The sequence below is a fragment of the Eumetopias jubatus genome, unplaced genomic scaffold (genome assembly GCF_037043125.1).
Source record: "Eumetopias jubatus isolate StellerSeaLion01/CBP00866 unplaced genomic scaffold, mEumJub1_p1.0 scaffold_16, whole genome shotgun sequence".
In the NCBI taxonomy this organism is placed as follows: domain Eukaryota; kingdom Metazoa; phylum Chordata; class Mammalia; order Carnivora; family Otariidae; genus Eumetopias; species Eumetopias jubatus.
In genome coordinates, this window is record NW_028274822.1 from 16817686 (window position 1) to 16833651 (window position 15966).

Sequence of the window (15966 nt, forward strand, 5' to 3'; positions counted from 1 at the left end):
CAGGCATTTGGGTGAGATTTGGAAGGCAGAAGGGAGGTAAACACGAAACCTCTGCAGCTTCTGTAGTATCTGCTAGAAAACCTCTTGGACATGTCTGGTTCTTCTGTGGAGCTTCCTGATCATGGCAGTTTCCTAGCTGTACTGGCTTCCAAAATATGGCGGCAGAAGCATGGCTTGGGGGTTAGCAGCTGCAGAGCTGAGTACGCATACTGACAGGTGACTTTCTGGTCACAGAAGAGGAAGTAGTTCTTGTGGTACTGAGGTGTGCCTTTGAGAGCTGTTCCTAGAAGTTCTGAGCAAGAGAAGGCTCTCCAGGGATCTAGCTTGCCATTTGGCCCCTGTGACCCAAGTGATCCACTGGTATTCCAAGGTCCTGGGGCAGCCAAGATGCTCCGTGGAGCCTGTGACAAGCCCTAATAGGCCCCAGAGTTCAGGGATCAAAACCAAGCTCTCTCTGGCCATTAATATTCTTCTCTTGAGAAATAGCTCCTACCTTGCTGCTGCACCCTGGTGAAGATAGAATACCTGGCCATGGGACGTTGGTAGCCATGTGCCTTAAGCTCTCCATCAGAAATTGCCTGTTATCTAACCCAGCAAGGTTGGATGCATGCAGAGGCACCCCATCATCAAGGGACAATGGAATACATGAGCAGGTCCTGGGGTACAGTTAGGTTGCTGGAACAGATGCTGCACAACCCCAGCACACCACCTTCTGCCACGTTGCCACCTGCCTTCTACCCTTGGCCATGACTTCATGGTGGGGGGACTGAGGGGAGGGTGTCCCTTGGACCAAGAAGAAGTTGAGTCTGGTTTTCAGAAGGTTCCCCACAATGGTCTGCAACAAGGCAGAAGACTGACACCGGCTGCGGGGCAGCCCTATGGGACAGAGGAATCTTTGCAACGAGCAGAATTTTGGGTTCCTGAAAGGAGATATGGTCAGAGACCTAGCTCTTCACTAATTCCTGGGCAGCAACTAATCATCTGGCTGGATGGCTAGAAGCTCAGAAGGAGTGAGACCAGGGGAACTGTTAACACGTCTGGGAGAAAGTTATACGTAAGATCCTCGCAGAATGAGTCCCGGGTGTGACAATAACTGGATCCCATGTAACTGTCGCCAAAGAGTACCACTGCATATGAGGCTCTTAATAATCAGGTGAGCAGGATGGCACACTCTGGATGTCAGCCAGCCTCTTCCTAAGCAGCCAGCATGCCACCTGGTCGATGGCCTTGTTGATGAGCCAGCACTGAGTAGCTGGAGAAAGAGGTGGAAGCAGGGCAAGCTGGAGCTTTTGGCCCTGCTGTTGCTCGGGTAGCAGGTACCAGTGGTGGAGGAGACTGTGAACTCTCCTTCTCCTGCAAGGTGGAGCCTTCAACCACGGGAGGGCCATATGCCAGGTTAGTGTAGCCTCGGCGTTCCCATGAGAAAGAGTCACATCCAAGAGCAGAGTGGGCTGGGCCCTACCAGCATCCCGTTCATCATCCCAGAAGTTACCACGTCGATGAAGAAGGCAGGCAGCTGGAGAACGGAAGGCCGGCAATCACGTGTCAGCAGCCACTCCTCGCTGAGGAGACAGAGGGGATGTGACTCCTAGCTCCCAGCTGGCATGTCGGCTTTCTGGGGAAAGAGGCGCTCTCCATCGCGAATCCACTTCCAAAGTAGAGAGAGCGTCCTCCTGTCCGCTCCAGTGTCGGCCAGTTGCGTGGCTTCCGGCAGCCCCGAGGGCAGGCGCTGCCCCCGCCAACCCCATCTAGTCACTCTGTCGCCCCCTTTCCACCCACTCCTCGATGAAACTCCACGGATATTTGCTTATACCTAGATATGCTCAGTCTCTTGATCCCCATCTGTGCCATCACTACACCTGCTTCCTTGCCTTGTACCAAGCAGCAATTCGCAAATCAGATTTTGGGAAACTGGGGAGCGTTACTTCACCAACCAAATGTCTATGCATGAGGCCCATGATGGAACACAGTATTTCGGATTTTTAAAATGTAATGAATGGCTGGAGTATTTCTCCAGTATCCCCAAGAGCAGGCACTGGAGGGTAGAATATCGAGACACTTCACAGGCTTCAAGCACATTTGTCTCAGGCCATTCTCTGTAAATGAAGACATTTTCCAAGAAGGGGCTTCGCCATGTTTCAGAAGGCTTTATGAGGCCACGAGCTTCATCTGATGCTGGAGGAAGAATTGCCAGCTCTCAGTGCACAGGTCCATCCCATTCCCAGAGCAGATCTGGAAATCACAGGCTGCCAACCTCTGGAAGGGTCTCCATGGTCTCTGGCTCAGATCTGTGAAGTCCCTGAGCATGTTTGCAGAACCTGGAGGGAGCAAGAGGGGCTTCTGGGGAGATGTAGGGAGACTGAGTGAGGCTGCAGAGAAGCAGCATATTGGAAGGAGCCCCGAGTTGCCAGGTCTGGTTGTGAGACTCTCCCTTAAACTTCCTTGGTCCTCATTTTCCTTCAAGTATTGAGGAGAAAGTCCTCTCAGAATCTGCAAGGACTGTAAACATGCTGTCTTTTCTATCCTTACAACTCCCATTACACTCCAGCTCCCCATTGTCTCTCTCTTCCCCTCACAGCCAAACTTCTGGAAGGAATTTTTCATACAGGCCCTGCCTGGTTGACCCTCCTCATCCTGAAAGCCCCAGGACATGGTACCTAAGAGTGTGGGCTCTGGACTCAAACTGTTCAGGTTCATATCTTGGTGTCCCCACATGGCTGTGGCCTTAGGCGAATGATTTCTCCTGTGCCTCATTTTGTGTGTGTGTGGGTGAGGCTGAGAACAGCACTTCCCTCAGGGTGCTGTGTTAGGATTAAATGCCTTGGTTTCTACAAAGTGCCTAGAATAGTATGTGGCATGTAGTAGCCCTAGATAAATACAGCCGTTATTGTCTTTCAAATCTCAGCTTAAGGCTAGTTTTCTCAGAAATTCCTTCGGCAGCCTCCCAGTTAGAGCCAGGCTTTCACAGTTCTCACCTAAGAGGTATTTGTGGTGTTGTTTATTATTACCCTCACCTGGGATACTATAAGATCAAAGGGAGTGGAAGTTGCCTCTGTATTTGTCAACATTGTATTCCCAGGGCTTAGCACAGTGCCTGGCACATGCCAGGAGCGAGTAAACATTTGTTGAACATATAATTCCCACAGGAATGGGTGAGTGAATGAGTGAGTGCCCTCTTGCCTCCAAGCATGAATGGAGGTAGCCTCAGGGAGCCAGTGCCCCCATATCCCTTGATAAACTCACTATGGAAGACATCTTTGGCCAAAGGATACCTGGTGGCTTGACAGACTGACTGTGACTCCCAAAGGAAGCCTTGTAGGGAGTCCCTTTGGCCATGAGAAAGCTCTCTGTGAGCCAAAGATTGTGCATGTCTTGGAGAAGTCGCTGTTGGCACATGAGTGTCATTAATTCAGACTCTGTGACATCGAACAAATCCCATCACTCAGTGGGTCTGGTGGTTCAAAAACACGCTTGGCTACTTACTAGAATCCTTCAGGAATTTTTTTTTTTTAAAGATTTTATTTATTTATTTGTCAGAGAGAGAGAGAGAGAGAGAGCGCGAGTACAGGCAGGGGGAGTGGGAGAGGGAGAAGCAGGCTCCCCACCGAGCAGAGAGCCCGACACGGGACTCGATTCCAGGACCCCGGGATCATGACCTGAGCCGAAGGCAGCTGTTTATTTTTTTTTTTTTTAAGATTTTATTTATTTATTTGAGAGAGAATGAGATAGAGAGAGAGCATGAGAGGGGAGAGGGTCAGAGGGAGAAGCAGACTCCCCGCTGAGCAGGGAGCCCGATGCGGGACTCGATCCCAGGACTCCAGGATCATGACCTGAGCCGAAGGCAGTCGCTCAACCGACTGAGCCACCCAGGCGCCCGAAGGCAGCTGTTTAACCGACTGAGCCACCCAGGCGTCCCGAATCCTTCAGGAATTTTTGAGAAAGGTATAGATTGCTGAGTCCCACCCCACCTGCAAATCCCCCAGAGTTTATCCTGGGGACCTGTATTTGTTAAAAGCTCCTCAGGTGATTCTGCAGCCTGCAAAGACCAGCATCGGAGAACCTCTCCTGTTGCCAAATTCCAACATTTTACAGAGAAAGAAGCAGAGGCACACTGACACCATGTCAAGATGCATAGCATGATTTTTTTAATGAACAAGGAAGTAAACATAATTTGGTTGGGACCAGAAAATAGGGTATGCCTTTTGGAAACAGTGCATAATACAAATAATGCATGTTGGGGTTCATTAGCATGGCAATAAGGCCCTGATGAGAAAGCCCTGGCAGCACCCCGTCCCCCTCCTATTGCGATCTGAGCAAAGGTATTAGGTTGTCTGGCAGACTCAGCCAAGTTTCCACCAGTAGACTCGCCACACTTGGCTGGGGTGTATTTGCCAAGTTCAAGACAGAATGATCCAGTGTTACTTGTCTAAGTACTGATGGCCCCAGACACAATGCCAAGTCCCTCCATGTAGGGGCTCTGTACCTGAGTGTTCCTGGCTTGTGAGAACACAGCAATCAAAGCGATTCCATTCCAGACTCAGAGTTTCTCAACCTGGGCACTGTTGACTTTTATCAGATAATTCTTTGAGCGGGGAGGGGATAGCTGCCCTACACATTTGTAGTATGTTTGGGTTTTTTTGTTTTGTGTTGTTTTGAAGTAGGCTCCACTCCCAGTGCGAAGCCCAATGTGGGACTTGAACTCACAACCCTGAGATAGAGACCTGGGCTGAGATCAAGAATTGGACACTTAACCGACTGAGCCACCCAGCTGCCCCTGCACTGTAGTATGCTGAACAGCATTCATGGCTTCTGCCCACTAAAGAACAACAAAAATATCTGCAGACATTGCCAAACCTCCCCTGGAAAGACAAAATTGTCCTCTCTGCCCTGCTGAGCACTATTTATTTATTTAACCTTACAAATTTATTACATTGTTTATCTAACCTTACAAGTCCACCTTACAATGAATCAAAGGACTTTTAGCATTAGATCAGGAATTTTTACTGGAGCCTTTTCCCCTATGGAGAAAAATATTAAAAAGTATTTCTGTGGATTTCATGAACAAAACCCCAAAACTCACAAGCCAAGAGGAAAAGAGTGGTAAATTTGCCTACATTAAAATGTAAATGATAGATGATAAAAGCATTTATCACTTTGCATTGTTGCCACAGATTGGGAGAAAGTATTTGCAACACAAATAATCAACAAAGAATTAGTCTTTGGGATATATAAAGGACATCTTTGAATCAATAATAACAAGAAAAACACTCAGTAGAAGAATGGGCAAGGATATGGTAGGCAGTCTCTGAAAGAGAAGCTCCAAGGGCCATTACACACATGGAAAACACGCAACCCCATTGCTAGACAGGGAAATGAAAATTGAAGTAATCAGACCCTACCACTCATCAGGGATTTAAAAGTAAATTAACAGGTTGATAGAACCAGGGGTTGGGGAAGGTCTTGGCTAATGGTATCTACTCCCCTCCTCCACTAGTGGAGGCATAAACTGGCAAAATCACTTTGGAAAGCTGTGTAGTATTATCAGAATATACATACACCTGATAACCCTGCAATTACTCTCCTGACTATATATCCTGGAAACTAACATATCTCCATGAAGAAACACATACAAGGAGTTCATTACAACTATGTTTGCAAAAATGAAAAACCAAATTCTACTCACCAACCGGTGAATGGATAAATATTTAAGGCACACATGCAGTCAGTAAAACACATGAACATTAGGGCGCCTGGGTGGCTCAGTTGGTTAAGCGACTGCCTTCGGCTCAGGTCATGATCCCAGGGTCCCGGGATCGAGCCCCGCATCGGGCTCCCTGCTCGGCGGGAAGCCTGCTTCTCCCTCTCCCACTCCCCCTGCTTGTGTTCCCTCTCTCGCTGTGTCTCTCTCTGTCAAATAAATAAATAAAATCTTAAAAAAAGAAAAATGACAAAATGTTACCCCGTGTTTATTAGGGATGATGGATACGTGGGCTAGCAATGGTTTCATTTCTTTAGACTTGCTGGAATGTTTGAAATATTTTATATTTTTAAAAAATAAACTTTAAAAAAATAAATACATCTGAAAAAGGCAGAACTATAGGGAAGGAAAATAGATAGTTGCCAAGGGCTGGGGGATAAGTACAGAGGCTGACTATAAAGGAGCCCCAGAAATTTTGAGGGGTGATGGAATTCTATATCTTGCTCATGGTGGTGACGACTATATGCATTTGTCAAAACTCACAAAAGTGTACATTATAAATTTTTATAAATTATACCTCAATTTAAAAAAAGAAAAAGAGAGTGCCTGGGGGGCTCAGTCGGTTAAGTGTCTGCCTTCGGCTCTGGTCATGATCCCAGGGTCCTGAAATCAAGCCCCACATCGGGCTCCCTGCTCAGCAGGGAGTCTGCTTCTCCCTCTCTCTCTGTCCCTCTCCCCACTGTCTCTCTGTCAAATAAATAAATAAAATCTTTTAAAAAATTAACATTAAAAAAAGGAAAAAATTCATCTAATAAGCACAGGAACAAAAGGTGCAGAGTTAGACATTATTTTGTGAGCTTATCTAATAAAAACAAAATACTACATAAAATTCTATTGTTATTTGAAAGCATATATTAATACATTCCTAGTCATAATCAATACATTTTAAAAATTCAATTGACATTTTAAGTAATAAAAGCATAAGGATCTATCTATACTGCACAATCTGCTGAAATATGTAGCACTTTGTCCCTTCCTTAATCCAAAGCAAAATGCAGCCCCAGGCCATTCTTCCCAGCTCTGGCTGCCCTAAGAGATGAGAGCTTCTTCAAAACAGGATTTCTGACGTTCATATTAATAGTCCTAAAGTCCTTATAAACAGGTGGTTATTAGAAATATTTGGTTACAGGGCACCTGGGTGGCTCAGTTGGTTAAGCGACTGCCTTCGGCTCAGGTCATGATCCTGGAGTCCCGGGATCGAGTCCCGCATCGGGCTCCCTGCTCGGCAGGGAGTCTGCTTCTCCCTCTCCTCCCCACTTGTGCTCTCTCTCTCACTATCTCTGTCTCTCTCTCTCAAATAAATAAAATCGAAAAAAAAAAGAAATATTTGGTTACTGACTGAATGAATAAAAGAAAGAATAATCACCTCTTTGTCTCAGCATCTTTACCGGAGGTAGTCTCTTCTCCCACCTCTTCAAGGATAGCAATAGTTCTGGTAGCTTTACTTATCCCCGTGTAACCTTTTCCTCCAAATTCCTTTGCTCTGTGTGTTCATTTTAGACTCAGTTTTCCAGATGTTAAAGACTTTTCTCAGGTTTGTGGGAACCTTGGTTGTTCTGCTCACCATTAAGAGTGAGGAACTAAAAGCTGATGGAGGGGTGCCTGGGTGGCTCAGTCGGTTAAGACTCCAACTCTTGGTTTTGCTCAGGTCATGATCTCAGGGTGGTGGGATGGAGCCTGGCATGGAGCGCTGCGCTCAGCGCAGAGTCTGCTTGGGATTCTCTGCCTCTCCTTCTCCCTCGGCCCCTCCCTCCACTCTCTTTGTCTCTCTCTCAGAGAAATAAGATCTTAAAAATAAATAAATAAAATAAAAAGCTGATGGACATGAGCTCAGTAACCGCCCATCCCCGTTTGCCCAGGACAGAGGGGTGTGTGAGGATGGGGGCGCTTCGGTGCTAAAACTGACAAAATCCCAAGCAAATGGGGATGAGGTGGTCACCCTACTTTCAGCCTATGGTTTGAACTTGTCGACTGTGAGCTTCACTAGCAGGGACCTGGCGAGGACATTTTGTGGAGAGCTTTTATGTCAATATTTTTTTTTAAAGATTTTATTTATTTCTTTGAGAGAGAGAGAGAGAGAGAATGAGAGATACAGAGCACGAGAGGGAAGAGGGTCAGGGGGAGAAGCAGACTCCCCGCTGAGCAGGGAGCCCAATGAGGGACTCGATCCCGGGACTCCAGGATCATGACCTGAGCCGAAGGCAGTCGCCCAACCGACTGAGCCACCCAGGCGCCCGAATGTCAATATTTTTAAGGGTTTCATCTTATGCCAGTCAGAATCCTCCGAGAAGCAACTTCCAGTCTCCTACCTGGAGAGTTGAGATCTGCGTGCTGGGGTTCGGGAGTCTTCAGCACACAGATCCAGACACCGTGTTGTTGTAGAGCGTCTTCATCCTCAGCTGTGCCAGGCAGCCCTCAGTCGCTCCATCAGTCTCAGTGTGTCGGCCTTGCCACCTTCCCTTTTACAGGATGCTGACACAACTCCCAACGGCACCACACCCTCCCGAGACTGAAGGAGGGGAGGACAAGAAGGGCTTCCGGCCTCACGCCCCCATCCCCGCAGGTCTCAGCGAGGACAATCTTTCCCAGAAGTCCCCGGCACACTTCTGCTTAGTCTCATTGGTCAGAGCTGGGTCACATGACCACGCTTGGCCCAATCATTGGCAGAAGCACCAAGGGGCACAAAACTGGCTTTTACTGAGTATGAGTCGTTGCCTCTGGCCGGGTACCTTGATGCTAGAACGTCAGAGTTTGTTGGGGGTGGGGAACTTGAAGGTGGGTAGACCACCAAAAATGGCTGCCTCTGAGTGTATATTAGCACAGCACTGTTTTAAGTCCCAGTTGGGGCCTAGGAACTATAGTTCTAAGGGTCTCTCACCCGTTTAAGTACTCTGGTGCATCTGAACTTTGACCTTCCCTGGAAGGGGGTCTGGTTGGGCCATTTGGGGGAAAGGTTCTTATAAAACTGAACATATCTAGGGGCGCCTGGGTACCTCAGTCCTTAAGCGTCTGCCTTTGGCTCAGGTCATGATCCCAGGATCCTGGAATTGAGCCCGGCGTCAGGCTCCCTGCTTGGTGGGAAGCCTACTTCTCCCTCTCCACTCCCCCTGCTTGTGTTCCTTCTCTGGCTGTCTCTCTCTCTGTCAAATAAATAAAATCTTAGAAAAAAACAAAACAAAACTGAACATATCTAAGACCTGGTTGAGAGGTGCCTACCTGTATGCATGAGGAGGCTCTTGGAAAAGAATTCACCTAAAAAAAGAAGGGGTTGATTCCATCACTATTTCAGCCGCCATTTATTGAACACCTGCTGTGTGCCAGGTCAGGGCTAGTGGTGAACATGGTGTAAATGTGAAGAGGAAGAAATTGTCACTCCGATCACCCTCCATCCCAGCGCCCATAGACTCATAGTATATCCAAGGGAGAACGACCTCTATTAAAATAAGGAAGATCTGCAAGAGCAGTTTCTATAAAAACATGCTGAGCACTTAGCAGCACTGCATCAAAGCCTGAATGAGAAAACACAGATGGCACAAGGGGGTGGGGCAGAGGGGACTTATCTGTTTGTGCCATTTGTGCTGTGAATGGACACAGTGGCCTGAGCACCCAACCAGCGCAGCCCACCTCCTGCCCAGAGAAGTCAGGGGAAGGCGGCAGGCTTTGAAGAGTGGAGTGGGGCCAGCAGGTGAAGGAGGCACTGGCCCCGCCAGCAGCTCTCAGCAGTCTGAGGGCAGGATGGGGGGAGGGCACAGCTCTAAGGAGAGCCAGTGCCATTAAAAAAGGAGCTAGAGGGCGCCTGGGTGGCTCAGTAGTTAATCTGCCTTCGGCTCAAGTCATGATCCCAGGGTCCGGGAATCGAGTCCCACTTCGGGCTCCCTGCTCCGCGGGAAGCCTGCTTCTCCCTCTCCCACTCCCCCTGCTTGTGTCCCCGCTCTCGCTGTGTCTCTCTCTGTCAAATAAATAAATAAAATCTTAAAAAAAAAAAAAAAGGAGCTAGGAGGGTCCAGGTGTTTACAAGACAAGCAAGCAAGACATTCTTGGACTCTCCCAAGACCAGTCAGGAGGAACTTCAGGAGAGCTGGAGTGCCTTTAGATCTGCTGGGGGTGACTATAGTGTCGATATGAACTATTTTTATCCAGGGGCTGGTATGTGGGGATGAAACATGGATTTCAGAATTTAGGGAGAATTAGAGGAGGGACCCATCAATGGATGCTTACTCTGTGCTGATGTTGCTGCCTCTATAAATTTGCACAAGTTTATAATTATTATTTGCTTGAGTTTATTATACACAAAAATAGAAAAAAACAGCATAATGAGGTGCCACATACCCATCACCCAGCTTCAAAAATGATCACTACACGCCCAGTCTGGTTTCATCTATCCCACTTCCTCCTGATACTATTTTGAGGCAAATACCAGATTTTATCATTTTGTCCATAAACATTTCAGTATGCATCAAAAACATAAGGGCTGTTAAAAAAAAATGACCACAATACCACAATACCAAAACATGACCACATTAAAAAATTAGTAAGTCCTTAATGTCATCAAATAGCCAGGTGGTGTTCAAATTTTCAACTGTCTCATAAATGTCATAGGCTTTTTTACAGTTCGTTTCTGAATCCAAAGAAGGTCCCCATATTCTATAAATCTTAAACTCCTAGGGAATTCCAGATCGAAACCAAAGCCAGAACAAAATTGGATTTCTCTATCCCTACTTTATATTTTATGAAATTGCAATAGTGGAGAGGGTATTTTTTTCTTATTAAAAAAACTTTCAAAAGCAATGTCGCTAGTAGTTATGAAAGCTATTTCCGTGGGCCCCAGGGTTCTAGCCTCATAACTAGAAGCACTTGGCAATTTGACTGCCCAGCAATGTTGGCAGGAGAGTCATTTCCCACTGGCATCTGTCCGGATTGCAGTGTTCCTCCTGTAAATGCCACCCACCCTCACGATCCTCTCTGAGGCCCAAGTCAGAGGGGTCAGATGCCAAAACAGCTGTCAGGGGGCTCCCAAGAATTCCATGAACTTTGGGGTTGCCCAAAGATCCAACTTGGTGCATTCTAATACAGATCCTAAACATGCCAGGCGGGGACTTGTCTCCTCACTCACAGCAGATTCTGCCAGCAGAATAGACCAGTCCTCTGGGAGATGTGGCCCCTGAGATGAGCTGGAAAAAGACAAGGTTAGCTATCAACTGCCCTTTGAAGGATTTGAGGTTAGCAGCCCTCTCCACCCCTGCCCCCCGCAGTGGTCCTCCTAGCAGATCCACTTGGAGAGAAATAGTGCATACAGAGGTGGGGAGCATTCTGTGCTAATTAGCTCCTTGTAGCTCCCTGTGATTGTTAATAAATCCTTTGATTCTCAAGTACATGAGAGTGTTGTTATAAGTGACGAGCATATGTGAGTAGGGATGGTTAACGTGAAATCACACACCCAGGAAGGAACACACGCCCTACAACCGGGGGCACCCTGGCCTTATAAAATCTCTCCGTTTCTGGGCCTTGCTGCTGCAAACGGAGGGGTTGGGTTGGAAGCCATTCACTCTGGTCTCCTGCTTCTCCACTGGGAGTTTTGTTGAGGGACTGTATTCCTTTGCTAGGGTTGCTGTAACAAAGCACCGCACACTGGCTGATTTACCACAACAGATGTGTATCATCTCACGGTTCTGGAAGGCTGAAGGCCTAACTCAAGGTGTCGGCAGGACTGTGCTCTCTCTGAGGGCTCCAGGGGACCATCCTTCCTCGCCTCCTCTGGCTTCTGGGTCTGCCGGCAATCCTTGGTGTTTCCTGGCTTGTGGGTGGCTGCCTTATTCCTGTACATTTTCACCCCTTCTTCCATATGTGCAGATCTGTCTCTATGTCCAGATTTCCCCTTTTTATAAGGACACCAGTCATACTGGATTAGGGCCACCTCCCCCCATGAACTCACTTTAACTTGATTACCTCTGTAAAACCCTAACCCCCAAACAGGTCACATTCTAAGGTACTAGAGGATTTGGACTTTGTATCTTTTTCAGTGGACACAGTCAACCCCTAACAGGGACCACACTGTAAAATAGATAATGTTTGGAAGGCCTGTCACAATGCACTCATGAATTGTGCATGCCAGTGGGTCATACAATCCCGAGGCGCCAGGATAAAGTTACAAGTCTACAAAGGTATCATGATAACACAAAGACAATTACGATGTGAAAAACTATACACTGTGATTTTTACCAAGAAAAGTGAACATTATAACCCAAAGTGCATTAAATTTGCTAGGTTTTCGGTTTTCCTATGATCATAGGTATAGAAAATACATGGAGGACGAGACCCCAAAAATCCAGGTTGTTTTCTGTTGTTGTTTGCTTTTTTTTTTTCTGAAAAGGTACATCAGAGGGTGATTATTGTGCTACTAGGTAGGCTATCACAGAACCCTTTTATATAGTAAACACTCAGAACTCTTTCATGTATTAAGCACAGAGAAGTTGTATATCTTAAACATTCACAAAATCAGATTCACACGCCTTGCCAGGGGGACAAACATCCATGACATAAACGAGGCCACGCCTGCTTTTGCTCATCATCAGCAGAATGAAACCATCCATTCTTCCGGGTTTTACCAGAACATTCATGGCCCTGCAGGCATTGGTCCAAGCAGGTGCCGCTTCAGTTCCTGACATGGTTTCTCAATGCACAGCGTCAGGGCCAGCCCAATGACGAAGGTCAGCAAACAGTGTCCAGAGAAAAGATAGAACTGGAGAGAAAAAGGGGCAGAGTGGATGATGCAATCTTACTACCAGATTCCTGGCTGTACGAAATGCATCTGTAGGACAGAGTGCCCTGAACATTAAAACGAGAAAAAATACAATCAAAGAAAGATATTATCCTGAAGCCCTCCCTCAAACAAAACAAAGGACAACAGGCTCCTCGCAACAACAACAGAACCCGCTACTCCCCCAGCCAGTGGCTTTGTGGCTCCAGCAGAGAAGGGACAGCACAGTCACACCAGAGCCGAGAGCAGGGACTCACCATGTTGGTGTCAGTGTAGTGAATCAGCGTTTCTTGAAGCCCGTTGTAGAGCATGATGAGGATCGGGTGCACCAAGTAGCAAGCGTAACTGATGCTGGCCAGGAGAGTCCAGAGCCGGCAAGAAAGCAGCCAGTTCACCACACCTGGAGGGAACCGACAGTGTGGTTTATGGAGCCTCGGGTGCCTCTCTGGCTCCGCGGGGCCATCCCCGCTCCCTCGGGGCCCCACTCCTGAGTATGTGAACCTCCTCTAAGAAGGTCTTTATTCTTCTCATTTTTAAGAGAATGTGCCCAAAACAAAGACAAGAGAAAACGAAACGAAAAAACAAAAAACACTTCCCTTTGTGGGAGTATGAAAAAAATAAGAGATGCTAATATAGAGTTTACAGTCGCCCGGAGCACAAGACATGCCACGTGTAAGACGAGGTGCGAAGTCCTTCCGCCAGCTTCGGTTCTGGCTCCAGATGCAGCACCGGATCTGCTGGGCCTTGGGACAAGGCAGTGGTATCACCAGGCCCGGGACTTGTCATCTGTTATGGAGGAGCTTGCGTTTGGCCAGCTTCTAGTCCCTTTCAGGACAAATACTCTGTAACTTGCTATAACTTCTAGAACTGTGCTGTCCCACATGGTAGCCACTACCCACTTTGAGCTATTTAATTTAAATTAATTCAAATGAAGTAAAATGAGACATCCCTCTCTGCAGAGGACTTCCTGCTATCTGTAGTGGGTTAAAGAGTGGTCTCCCCAAAGCTAGGTCCACCTGAAACCTTGCTCTATTTGGAATGAGGGTCTTTGCAGATGAAATGAAGGTAAGGAATTCGAGATGAGATTATCCTGGAATAGAGTGGGCCTCAAATCCAAAAATGAGTGTCCTTGTAAGAGACAGAAAAGGAGACAAAAAAACACAGAGGAGAGGAACTGGGTGAAGGCCATGTGAAGACAGAGGCAGAGATTGGAGTGATGTACACATGGGCCAGGGAATTCGGGGCTTGCCGGCAGCCATGGGGGTGGGGGGCGGAGAGAGCATGGAACAGATCCCCACAGGGCTTCTGGAAGGACCTTGCCAACACCTTGATTTGGGGTTTCTAGTCTCCAGAACTATGAGAGAATCAATTTCTCTTGTTTTAAGCCAAGAAAAGCAAGCAAGCAAGCAAGCAAGAAAGAAAGAAAGAAAGGGGGCGCCTGGGTGGCTCAGATGGTTAAGCGTCTGCCTTCAGCTCGGGTCAGGATCCCAGGGTCCTAGGATCAAGTCCTGCACCGGGCTCCCTCCTCAGCAGGGAGCTTGCTTCTCCCTCTCCCACTCCCCCTGCTCATGATTTCTCTCTCTGTCAAATAAATAAATAAAATCTTTAAAAAAAAAGGGGGGGGGGCGCACCTGGGTGGCTCAGTTGGTTAAGCGACTGCCTCCGGCTCAGGTCATGATCCTGGAGTCCCGGGATCGAGTCCCGCATCGGGCTCCCTGCTCAGCAGGGAGTCTGCTTCTCCATCTGATCCTCCCCCCTCTCATGTGCTCTCTCTCTCTCTCATTCTCTCTCTCAAATAAATAAATACAATCTTTAAAAAAGAAAATAAATAATAAAAAAAAGAAAGAAAGAGGGAAAGCGAGAGACAGAGAGAGAAAAGAAAAGAAAACATAAAAGAAAAAGAAAAAACTTGTCTCTCCTTTCCATGAACCTCATCTCGAGTTGTTTCAATTGCTCAGGACAAAATCTTTGGTGCCATCCCAGATTCTGTTCTCTCTCCCATATCCCACGGGGTGCTGCCAATCTATCCTTAAAACTATCTCAAACTGAACCCTTTCTCCCCATCTCCTCCGTGAACCCCCTCATCGAATCCACCATGGATTCCTCCTCCACGGACTGCTACAGTAGCTTCCGAACAGATCTGTTGGTCCCTCTGCTCTCCTTCTTGCTGTCCTACCGTCCTCATGCAACATCTAAAGTAATCTTTTAAATCACAGGTCAGATGATGTTACATGACGTTTAAAATAAAATCCAGATTTTTCCCCATGGCCGTGAAGACCCTGCATGAACTGACTACCACTTTCCTCAGTTGGTAGAATGTGTGACTCTTGATCTTGGTGTTGTGAGTTCGAGCCCCAGGTTGGGTGTGGAGATTACTTAAAAATAAAATCTTAAAAAAGGATAATAGAGTGACCATAAAACTATAAAACCAATAATATCTGAATTAGCAACATTAATTTAATGTGATTAGTAGTTGACTGGAGCCCAATTGTAGCTCGCAACATGAACAGCAAACATGTTTGCTTTAGGAATGTTCTTTTGTGTTTGGTTTACCTGTGTTCTTTGCTGACTTAATTTTTCTACAACTAGACATTTCTAATCTGGAGAAAATCTCTTTCCATTTAAGCCCCGTCTGCTTGACTTTCCCACACATTGACAGCCGGACTCAGTAGAGACAGTTTCTCTGCTTAGCAAAGGGCTGAGGGGATCTTGGGAATTACTCGGTCTTTATACCCTCAGGAGAGGAAACTGAGGCCCAGGGTGAGTGTGACCAGAACTTTTGTCTCCAGCACTGGTATTTCGTTCTCACTACGTGACTCTGTCTTCCTCCTCTAGCTTCTAAACTAGCTTCATTGGAAAGGCTGCAGACTTTTCTTTCAGAACCTGCATTTGTACATAAACCAGGGTAAAAATCTAAAACAGAATATGCGGGCAGTTCTCCCCCACGACATAAACAAGTTGCTGTTTTTGAGTCAATATCAGTCATTCACCAACCACTCCAGCAAATAAAAAAGCTCCTCTGTGTACGCCATGTTTTCACGTTTGTCGTCTTTAAAGGGACACGGCATGAGCCCATGGGCAACAGCCTGTGCCGCATCATACCTCCATAGCCTTCCCGACACGCCAGCATGACCCAGCCCACAGCTGCCGCCCACAGGGTCCGGTGGAGGGCCTGGTACAGAGCAGCGGCAGGCGAAGAGGTGGCAGGGCTGTCATCCACCACGTACGCCAGGGCGACCACTATGAACAGGGTAGACAGGGAGCAAATCCACCCCAGCATGGCCTGCACCTACGGAGAAAGGAGAGACGTGGGTCAAGCCCATTGTGGACATGGCATATTTACTTCCTTTTGCACTAATTCAGTTTTTCTCTTATCAGTGTCACTTCGGGTATCTATTTGTAGACCTCCATCGGTGCCCAACTTTGACTAAAAGAGAAGGTTCAGACTCGT

At 47.2% G+C, this 15966-nt stretch overlaps 1 protein-coding gene across 2 annotated transcripts in view; it reads right to left on the minus strand.

Annotated features, from left to right (window-relative positions):
- Positions 1-12371: 12371 nt before the first annotated feature.
- LOC114208904 (O-acyltransferase like protein-like) overlaps positions 12372-15966 on the minus strand; it is a 59014-nt gene continuing 55419 nt past the window's right edge. For both annotated transcript variants that reach the window (XM_088019525.1, XM_088019526.1), the window contains exons 13-15: positions 15618-15804; positions 12773-12915; positions 12372-12497 (exon numbers count right to left, since the gene is read on the minus strand). In XM_088019525.1, coding sequence (XP_087875651.1) covers positions 12372-12497; positions 12773-12915; positions 15618-15804 — 456 coding nt within the window. The remainder of the gene's footprint in view (positions 12498-12772; positions 12916-15617; positions 15805-15966) is intronic.